At 38.5% G+C, this 10964-nt stretch overlaps 1 protein-coding gene and 1 pseudogene across 1 annotated transcript; both read right to left on the bottom strand.

Annotated features, from left to right (window-relative positions):
- Positions 1-3227: 3227 nt before the first annotated feature.
- Positions 3228-4841, bottom strand: LOC122671155 (annotated as a pseudogene).
- Positions 4842-9208: 4367 nt separating this feature from the next.
- On the bottom strand, positions 9209-9721 carry LOC122671154. The gene has a single exon (XM_043868257.1). It carries the CDS (start codon positions 9719-9721, stop codon positions 9209-9211), a length of 513 nt encoding a protein of 170 aa, XP_043724192.1.
- Positions 9722-10964: the final 1243 nt, after the last annotated feature.

Below are 10964 nucleotides of genomic sequence, written 5' to 3'. Positions count from 1 at the left end.
CTCGAACTGTTGCACTACATAGTTTTAAGGAATTGGAAAAGATTATTTTCCTGAGTTGGCGCCTTTTTGTCCCGTCCTCAAAACAAAGGAAGATATGGTGAACTGCACGGCACTACGAATTTGATTGGATTGAGCCTTGGTATGGATCTTACCAAAAAATAAAAAAAGCCTAAATATGGAAACCTATTTTAAATTCTGGGAAACCATATGATAAAAATGGGCAATCTAATATGGTTGAAAGAAATGTTGCATTGAACAAGAAGCACAACCCTTAGTTCTACTTCACCAAGTCTCGTGCTTATCCAAAGGGGGATCCCATCCTACCAATTCGAATCACCTTTGTAAATAGAAATCGAACTGAATCGGTGCAATTTTATTCAGTTTCTATCTCAATTTCATTCAATTCATATAATATCTGGAATTCTGCAAACCTATTGAAACAAATTAAGTTTGGGGAAAAAAGTACAACTCACAAATGTCAAATCTAGGGCTTTTAAACCTTTTTTACACAACTCAACAAAGAATCCCACAGTAGGTAAATGAGATTGAACTCAACAGAGACACAATTGTAGGGTTTAGTATTGTTTAGGATCAATGGAGATTTAGTTTATAAAGGTTACACTTTATTTGGTTCTGATAAATTTAAACAGATATTTTTAGTCTAAAGGTTACCGCTTCCGTGGTGATGCCATTTCCAGGGCCCCTCTATGATTAGAGGTTCCCCTCCCCATTTGAGGCATCTCCCAAGTACCTTGGGAAGCCCGTCCTCTGCCCATTTTTAATGTTATTTTTAGCGTAGAGCTCTGTTTTAGCCCGTCTTGGCATTCCCCCCAACCCTTGACTCAAGACCTGCACCCTCGTCACCCTGTTTCGCACCCTGAGTGGTCCGAATTCATTATTTCACTTCCTCCACCTCATTTTCCCCACTTATTCTACTATACCCATGTTAGGTAACAATCATTAGTCCCGTGTCACGTTGTTACTCTATCTGAGGTGTGAATACTAGACTCCCAAAATCCCTCATGACATCATTACTCTACCCAAAGTCTGAGTAGCAAAAGTCCTAGTTTCAACCGTTATTCTGCTGGATGTTCGAGTAGTAAAAATTTGCTTTAAAACCATTACTTTGCTCGAAGTCCAAATAAGTCAAACTCCTTTTACATAATTGGTATACTATCCGAAAAGAGAGAGGCAAGCCATTTGTCCTTCTCAACCTGATCCAAGAGACACTTTCAATTTTGCATCTTTTTGCATTTTTATTTTATTTTATTGATTTTACTCGCAATTGTACATCTCTACTTCTCCCCTTACGTTTAGCAGAATGTAAATCATTAAAATAACTTGTTTTAATGTACATATTAGATAATTTTTCCTTTTTATTTACAAGAATAACATGTTCACTTTTCTTTCTTATGATTAATGCATATCAAGTTAACCTTGCATGTTGGTATATGACATATCATTATGGGAGATTATTTAAAATCAAACATCTAGTAGAATGACCGAGATAGGATGCTAATACCTTTCCATTCTCGTAACCTGACCACTTACCCAGACTCTCGGACCAAATCATATAGAATCACGTAACCCTTTCGACTCATTCTGGATGGGACTATCCCCATTAGGTCCTACGCCCGAATCCTATGTATCTAGTATGACTCCAAACCCCCCTGTCGCCAAGGAACCTAAACCAAACGAATCCCACCCACAAGTCGGATTGAATCCACATCCCGAAGGTCACGGTACCCACAACATGCTATGTAAACAACAAAGAAAGTCGAAAATGAGAACCCAGAAGGACAAAGTGATTGTGTTTATACTTCGTGTCAAAAGGAAAAAAAAACCTAGTGGTCTTAGATGCTCAAATGATTAACATACATAATTATCAAAATAACAATGTTTCATAAATCAAATTTTCATCATCCCATGATATCTAGCCAACTTATTTGCAATTTCATTCCTAGGGCTTTTCTTTTCCTCTTGGGAACCTACTCTTTACTTTTGTCCACCTACATCATTCGGAGTTTGGTCTCTTCTCATATGGGATCCTCCTTTAATCCTGAAAACAGAGCTCAACAGAATTCGAAGTCAATATAAAAGTAAGAGTGGCTAGCAATTTTTTTTTTAAAAATCTAGTATTTTAGTGTTTTGGTGTACTTGTAGTATGCCCCTATAAAATGAGGGATTCAGCAAAGAAACTCCTAGCAAACAGAAGAAGCTTGATGTGTAGAGAAAGCAGTATTTGCAAATCAACATTGTCACCTCTCCTCAATTCTTGAAGACTATGGTTCAAAGGATTGTTTTGATCAAGCATTGTCAATGCTCAGAGTTCACACACAAAAGGGAGACTAATGGTGCTCTGCCTAAAATTTTCTTTTCCAAGTCAGAAACATGGGAACAGTTTGTGGTTCCATTACTGCCAGCATTACAGTGAGACTGCCTCTGTATTAATTTAGTTGAATGACTTCGTATTACAAAAATTTTGAGGAATAGACGAAAGTTCTCTGATATCATCAAACCATGGAATCAAGAATTCAACAGATAAAAGGAAGAAGAAAGAAGCTGATCAATTGTAAATTCAAAGTCTGAAACTGGGAATGAAAACCAGACTAGACTGGAAGTATGCACCACTTGAATCTTTCAACAACAACAATGAATTGACATAGACAAAAAAGGAATGTAATAGGAGGTCAAAGATTTGTCCAGTTTCCTCAATGCAAATATGGAACTTATATAAACCTCATTATACCAAAACCTAGAAGATATGAAAAAAAAACACAAAAAAAAAATAAAAATAAAGCTTCTGTTTGTGAAACCTGCAAAATTTTCACGGCACATCTGTCTGATTAATACAATTGTTTTCCTTCTTCTTCATTTTTTTTTTTTTTTTGAGTTTAAACTCCCCATAATTATCTGCAAAGTTCATGGTGGGTTACCTACAGACTCCAATAGAACCTGCCAACTGAAGGGGCCCCTGTGAAGAACAAGACTGGGACGTGCTAAAAATGGTATGATCCATGCACATTGATATGTATGTTCCATAAGAAAATCAAACTTTTTATTCTTATTAATTATTCTAATTCGCCACCTCTTATCTGTTTTTTAAGGAATCCAAAAAATCAAAATATGAAAAAGTAAAATACAATTTTTTTTTAAAATTTTTAATTATTCTTATTTTTTCCCCCAATACTTCCAATGTTCAATTCAAATCAAGAGGTTGCAATTGGTCAAATTAGGCTGGACTTCGAGGTGGCCCGATACTGATCTTGGGGCATCCATAGTTCTCCTAATATAACCACTGCCTGGTGAGGCTGGGGTCGTGGCTGGAGCTTTACGGGTGTGAAGTCTGTATTTCTGAAACAGAAAAAGACAATTTCCATCTTCATCACCCATTAATGGATTCGGAGGAAGAGAAAAATAAAATCAAAGTAAAATCTCCAAACCCACCTGCAAATGGCTCTTAACTTCGTCATTGGTGAGGCCATCTACCTTCATCAGCTCTCTTATTTGCTTGGGTGCGGCAGCTGCATAGAAACATGAGAGATCAAATACTGACGAACTGAGGGATAAAGAAGTAACATTTCAGAGGCATTAATTTTCGATTGGCAAAATTCATAAATTTCTTTCCAAAAAGGGTGTACGCAGTGCATCAGGCTCCTGTCACTGCAGGGTCTGGGGAGGGTCATAATGTACACAGCTTTACCCCTGCTTTTGCAAAGAGGCTGTTTCCAGACTCGAACCCGTGACCACTTGGTCACAATGGAGCAACCTTTACCGTTGCACCAAGGTCCACCCTCTTCATAAATTTCTTTCCAGAAAGAAACAAATCTATATTAGGGAATCTAACTTAATTTTTTTTTTGGGGGGTGGAGGGGATAAAAGAAAAGGAAAAAAAGGGAAATCATCATGCATCATTGCTGCCATTACTTTTCCATTTTCAGAAACTCAAGTATTCAACTGCTTGTAATGCTTTACCAAAGTCCCAACCCAAAAATATTTTTCATCTAGAAACAAAAAGCCAATAATAGGGAAACCATATTCTATTTTTCTTAATTTACACTAAATTTGGTATTCTCTTATCTTATACCTTGTGAGCCCCCAAGCTGTTGCAGGCAATTAACGAAATGCCTGTGTAACTCTGGGGATCAGCATCTCTTTTGCTTCATTGAAGGCTGTTGCTGCTGTAGTGAAGTAGTCGTCATCGTCTTCTGTAAATTTGATTGAGCATTAATAGAAGATGAAGCAACAGCTCTCTTTGAATTCAGACTGGAGCTTGCTTCAGTTGCGGGAGTCTTTAAGTACATAAGAAAAAAGAGAAATCCCAGCAACTGGTAAGACCTCCTCTTTCTCTCCATTCATGAGCTGTGCCAGAAAACCAGAATAACCCTTCAAAGGCATGAACGGCCCCTCCTCGTCCACTGTTGTACATAACTGAAATGGGTTCTCAGTGGCACACTTATCGTCTTCTTCGGGTCCTTGGCATCACATTACCCAAAAGGCCAAAATTAATTAAAAAGGGGGTGGAGGGGGGGGGGGGGGGGAGGAACCAATTTTCTGTTAAACTAATATTCGTTTAAACGTTTAAAATAACAATATGATTCCTTTAAATTAAAAAGAACAAAAGCAAGAAATATTCGATTATTACCTCTTTTACATCTGCAACAGAATTTTGTTCCCAGTCGTAGTTGAGATTACCATTTGAACAGCCATTGGTACTCTAGAGCTGAACGGATCTCATCTAGTTGTTCTTGTCTCTGCAATCCTTTTCCTTCTTCACCTCTCCGTCTTCTTCAGGAATTCTTTTTATGGAATGAATTCTTCCATTACAGGTCAAACATTGGATGCTGCACACTGCATTGTTTGCTCTCAATACTGTAATGCCTGCAACAGAATTTTGTTCCCGGTTGTAGTTGAGATAACCATTTGAGCAGCCCCTGGTACTTCAGAACTGAAAGGATCTCATCTATTTTTTCTCGTCTCTGCAATCCTTTTCCTTTTTCACCTTTTCGTCTTGTTCAGGAATTCTTTTTTGGAATGAATTCTTCCGTTACAGGTCAAACATCGGATGCTGCACACTGCATTGTTTGCTCTCAATGCTTTAATGGCTGCAACAGATAGAGATACAATTTTTTAAAAAGCACAAAAATCCATCAGATATAATCATTACAAAATAGAAACTTGTTACAGAAAATTTAAGAAAAGATGGAAAACAAAGGGGTTGCGTAAAAGCAATGAGATGAAGATACCCACCAACGTTTACCAGAAGCATGCAGAGAGGAAACTCGCATGTAAAGTCATCGATCTTCCTCATTTTGTCTTCTAACCTCTTCATATACTCATTAAGTTTCAATAGCCTCTCAGAGATAGTATCCGATCGTTGAGAGCTCTCGAAGAAAACTGGTGATAGTCTCTGGGGCGTACGCCGGAGAGCAAAAGCATCTTCTTTTTTTTTTTTTTTTCATCTGCTAGGATGCGTGATTATTGGGATCGGGTTCATTTAAGTAGGTGTTGATCTACTCAATCCATTCCAGAGCAGCAAAAGCATCTTCATTTTTTTTCATCTGAATTTCTTGCTCTAAGATCTATATTTGGGCCAGTGTGATCTACAAGAGCATAAGATTGAACTGGAGTTGCCAAACACAATTCCACTCCAAACTGTGATCCCAGAAAGCAAAAATCAACAGAATCACTCCAGTGGAGTGCAACCAAATGTAGCCTAAACGGACGATTTCGGTTCTGATTTTCGATCCCGATTTCTAAATTGACACCCTTACCCTACACGGCTACGCCTCTACATGTAAATATGTGACAGTCACCGTTTTTCATTTCTTTACCCCATTTCAAATGAATGAATGATAAAGAAGCCAATTCTCTATCAGTTGCTAATGAGAAAAAATCATGGTCCTAATTCCATCATATAACTCAAAAAACAGAAAAATTCAACTTAATTCAAACTCATCAAAACATATCAGTTTTTTCTAGTAACCGAAATTCTTTCTGTCTCGGAGCATTTTAATGGATAAGGTCAGTTTTAATCAATTGACTAATTTTTTCTTTTTCTTTTTGATAAGTTATCAGTCTTTTGATTCATAGCATGCTCCTGCGTGCCTTACCAGTCTAATGCAAGAAAACATAAATACTCCTAACTATGTCAAACAACCAGACTCAAAATACCCGATACAAAGAACACATCATAATGTACATATATTCTCCAACGACGTCAAACTGTCAACAAGACCCTCCTAGAAATCAAAATCCGTAACAAAAATGGAAATCTTCACAACCAGTACAACGACAAGATGCACATCTCCCACGTCTACTAAATATCCATACAACAGCAACAACAACTCAGCCTTATCCCAATTAAATGGGATCGGCTACATGGATCCTAGTAGAGACAGAATATTAATAATATAAAAGTAAAAGGAAGGAGCACACAACACGACACAAAGTCTTGGGCATCAACCCTTCTTAAAACTATGTACCGCTTCTTAACTGCCCAACATTCCGCTCCATACCTCGAGATTGGAGTGTATTACAACAACACCATCACAACATCATAACCCAACTAAATGGAGTCGACCACATGGATCTTTGCTCTCCAATCAGCTCTATTCGAAGTCATACAAGGAACAAGGCCTAAGCTAAGCATGTCTTTCCTCACCACTTCTCCTATGGTTATCTTAGGCCTGCCCCTGCCTTTTTGGTTCCCTCAATTTGAATCAAGTCACTCCTCCAAACTGGGGCATCCAAAGACCTCCGTTGAACATGGCCATGCCACCTCAAACGAGTCTCTCTAAGTTTATCATGGATTGGAGTTACTCCCAACCCAGCTCTAATATGGTCATTCCTTACTTTATCCTTCCTAGTTTTTCCACACATCCATCTCAACATCCTCATCTCTGCAACGCCAAGTTTTTTTTTATATGACACTTCTTCACAGCCCAATATTTCACACCGTACATCATAGCTGGTCTAATGACAGTCCTATAAAATTTTCCTTTAAGCTTTAAAGGGATACGCCGATCACACAGAACTCAGGATTCACCTCTCCACTTCATCCACCCTATTTTAATCCTCTGGGCAACATCGTCTTCTATGTAACTCTCCGTATTTACGATTGATCCTAGATATCTAAAGTAATCACTTCGCGAGATCTCCCTCTCACCAATATTCAGTACCTCATTATCTGTCCCAATGTTGTTAAAATTACACACCATATCTACTTATCTCTAGACCTTTTGATTCTAAGGTTGATCTCCATAGTTCCACTTTGGCGTTAATCCCTGCTTTTGTCTCATCCACCAAAACAATATCATCTGCAAAGATCATACACCATGGAACCTCATCTTGTATGCCTCTAGTTAAATAGTCCATTGTAAGCACAAACAAATAAGGGCTTAAGGCTGATCCTTGGTGTAACGCAATTGAAATTGGGAATTCATTGCCTTGGCCCCCAAAACGCTAGTCACCACATCAGCATACATATCTTTAATAATGTCTATTTATTTACATGACACCCTTCTCTTCTCCATGGTATTCTAGATTAACTCTCGAGGGACTCTGTCGTAGGCTTTTTCTAGGTCTATAAAGACCATATGGAGATCCTTCTTGCCCTCTCTATATCTTTCCATGAGTTTCTTAAGTAAGAAATTGCCTCCATCGAGGATCTTCCTGGCATAAAATCGAATTGGTTTTCCGAAATAGTAGTCTTCTTTCGCAGGTGGGTTTCAATAACCCTCTCCCATAACTTCATCGCATGATTCATTAACTTTATGTCTCTATAGTCATTACAGTTCTGAATATCTCCTTTGTTTTTGTAAATTGGGACCACAATGCTTCTCCTCCGTTCATCTAGCATCTTCCTAGTGGTCATAATCTTGTTAAACAACTTGGTTAGCCAAAATAGACCACAAAATCCTACGTTCATCCACACCTCAATTGGGATCTAGTCTGGGCTTGGAGTGATGCAGGTTCATCATAGATATTGCCTTATTTCTTCAGAAATAGGTCTAGGGTTGGTTTATATACATGTTGGGCATTTGTTCCCAAGGGTTTTCTATGTATTAGGCCACTTGAATGAGCCTAAACTAGGGGTACATAGGTTGCATACGGGATTAGCCCAATACTTAGTTTTATTTTGTGTCTTTAATTGAACCGGTTTAAATTGGTTGCATCCAATTGGTTCAATTGGTCTAATTTAAGTGAAGTGATCCTATTGGCTACGAGGTTCTTATATCCTATTGGCTAATAGGGAATCTTCTTTATGTTAAGTAGTTTAAGTTGTTTTTAAGTCATTAGGACTCTATTTTGAGTCTATTTCAGTTTCCTAGTCAGTTTAAGTTAGCTAATAGGTTAAGGATTGGGTTAGGCCATTCATTTTTAGTGTCTAAGTCTAATTTTGAGTCTTTTATATAAGGTTCTAAAGGGGCCATTTATGGAATACGAATTTGATTAATAAAAATTAGCTTTATGCTTGCTGCCATTGCTGCTACTCTTTGTGAGTGTATATCCTTGTGGATCTCAAGGTGGTAAAGGGTAGGTGGACTCCTGCAACTCCTTGCATTGTGAAGATCGGGAGGCTCTTTCAAATCATCAAGTTGCTGCCATTGTCCTGCAATACAGTGAGTTTGAACCAGTTTTCTTATTTTAAACCTTCTTCTAGAATCCTTCATCTTCCCTTAGACCTAATCCACAGTCCCCTCCATCCATCAAACCCTAATTCTCCATTAAACCTGCACTCCTACCTCCACTAGGACTCCCCCATAACTCCAGTTTTAGCCATCACTTTTGAACCCTACTTCCAGCTTATATTCCCCACACCAATCCCCACATTCGACCTTAACCCTAGCCCTTAGTCTCCACGTTATCCCCTCCATTCCTTCACTCCATTAAAACCCAAAATCTGCAACACAATTCTGTCCAGAACTGCAGAATTTTAAAACCTTCCCAAATCCTATTATTTTTATACCATATTGACCCCCTAGACCTGCCCATTAATACCCTATAAACCCCTTTCCCAATATCCAACCCTAACCCTAGGAATTGAACCCTAACCCTAGGAATTGACCTAAATCCTAGGGCTGTCCATTTGAACCAGCAACCCCTTTTGTTATTTGATCCTGTTGTTTGGCTCCTAGTAGGTCTCCTACCTATCTAGGACTACATTATGGAGCTTTGCCTACTTTCATCTTTCTTATAGCTTCTTTTACTTCAAGCATCCTAATTTTGTGTATATATCTACGCAAAGAGGTGTCCCTTTGAATAATATCGCTTTTTGCAGCCCTATCACTCGTGGTGTAAGAAGCACATAGAAGTACTCTTTCCACCTCCCTTCAATGTCCTCATTCTTTATTAGTACTCTGCCATCCTCACTTTTAATACATCTAACATGGTCTAAATCTCTGGTCATCCTTTCTCTCACTTTAGCCATCTTGTAAATAGCTTTTTCCCCATCCTTTGAATTCAGACTATTATAGAGATCGTCATATTTCTTCGCCCTTGCTTTCCCCACAATCTTCTCAACTTTGTTTCTGGCAAGCTTGTATCTTGTTAGATCCTCTACCTCTTTAGACCTTTGCGATGTCTTTAAACAAGCTTTCTTGGACTTAATGGCTACTTGGACCTCATCATCCCACCACCAGGTCTCTCTAGGAGCATGCCATATACCTTTCATTTCCTTTAGAACCTCTTTAGCAACCTTCTTTATACAGGCCGTCATCTCATCCCACATTGTATTGGGGTCTCCCTCAAGGTTCTACTTTCCTTGTTTGACTACTTTATCTGTAAATGGAATCAAGTACTCTCCCTTGGAACAACCTTACAGTCCACCACTTTATCTTAGGGAAAATAGGCTCACGTATCCTACGCTTTTAAGTAGTGAGACACATGTCCAGGACCATCACTCTATGTTGAGTGGTTAGGCACTCCCTAGTAATAACCTTACAGTCCTTACAGAACAGTCTATCGAACCTTCTTATTAGGAAGAAATCTATTTGGCTGGTATGATGCCCACTTTTATCATTTAAATTATTATTAATCTCATGCACCCTCTAAGAACCTAAATGCAAAAAGGCAAATGACTGTGTCCTCAAATTGCATGGACACATTAGCAAAAAGAGTCACGATGGGGTAAAAGTCCCTGTTTAACATCCCCACACAACAGCATAGCAAAAAACACCACAGACAACCAAAAATAGAAGGTGGAGAGAGAGCGAGTCTCTATAACTATCTTCCATACTGTTCGCTCCTCAAGAATGGGCTTACATGGACGTTGATTAGTATGACTGTGGAGGACTTTTACAATTCCATGTGGAAAAGAAATGTCTCAACAAAAAATAAACAAGGCATCATAAGAAGTCTATAAGTTTGCCAACCAATCTCAATGGAAATGACATAAAAATAATCAAAGGTGTACTTCTGTCATGCCAGCCAAATTCTTGAACCTGCATTTTCTCAACAAGTAACAATTATGCTAGACATTCCAGAGAAAATGAATCAAACATTGCAAGTAACCACATGGAATTGACTACAAAGTTAAGTTCAGTGGAAAATTGAGAACAGCACAAGATGTACTCCAATGCAGCAACAGTTTCTAAAGGAATAGAACCCTGAGCTAAATCTTGGACCATGTAAAAACAGAATCAATTGAAAATAGACTACCCAGACAGAGTAGAAAGAAAGTGTTAAACAGATGTCACACAAAATATGAACCCAAAAAAGTTGAAGTTAAATATACAGATAAAAATTACAACCCCCCCCCCCCCCTTCCCCTAAAAACAAAAGAAACAAAAGAAGAAAGTTTTCCCACTTTTGGGGGGGGGGGGGGGGGAGCGGGAAGAAAACATTCCATATGCCATAGATAAAGTTGGGTAGCCTGAATCTACTTTAGACTAGCTTTACATTACGAAATACCACTTGACGAGTTCAAGGGAAGAAGCCAGAACCCAATATACCTGAATAGC

This window comes from Telopea speciosissima, chromosome 8 (genome assembly GCF_018873765.1).
Source record: "Telopea speciosissima isolate NSW1024214 ecotype Mountain lineage chromosome 8, Tspe_v1, whole genome shotgun sequence".
Lineage (NCBI taxonomy): Eukaryota > Viridiplantae > Streptophyta > Magnoliopsida > Proteales > Proteaceae > Telopea > Telopea speciosissima.
This window is presented reverse-complemented; position numbering and strand designations above follow the sequence as displayed.

Coding starts and splice junctions, on each gene's coding strand:
- LOC122671154 (XM_043868257.1), bottom strand. CDS start 9,721: ATGACGGCCTGTATAAAGAAGGTTGCTAAAGAGGTTCTAAAGGAAATG.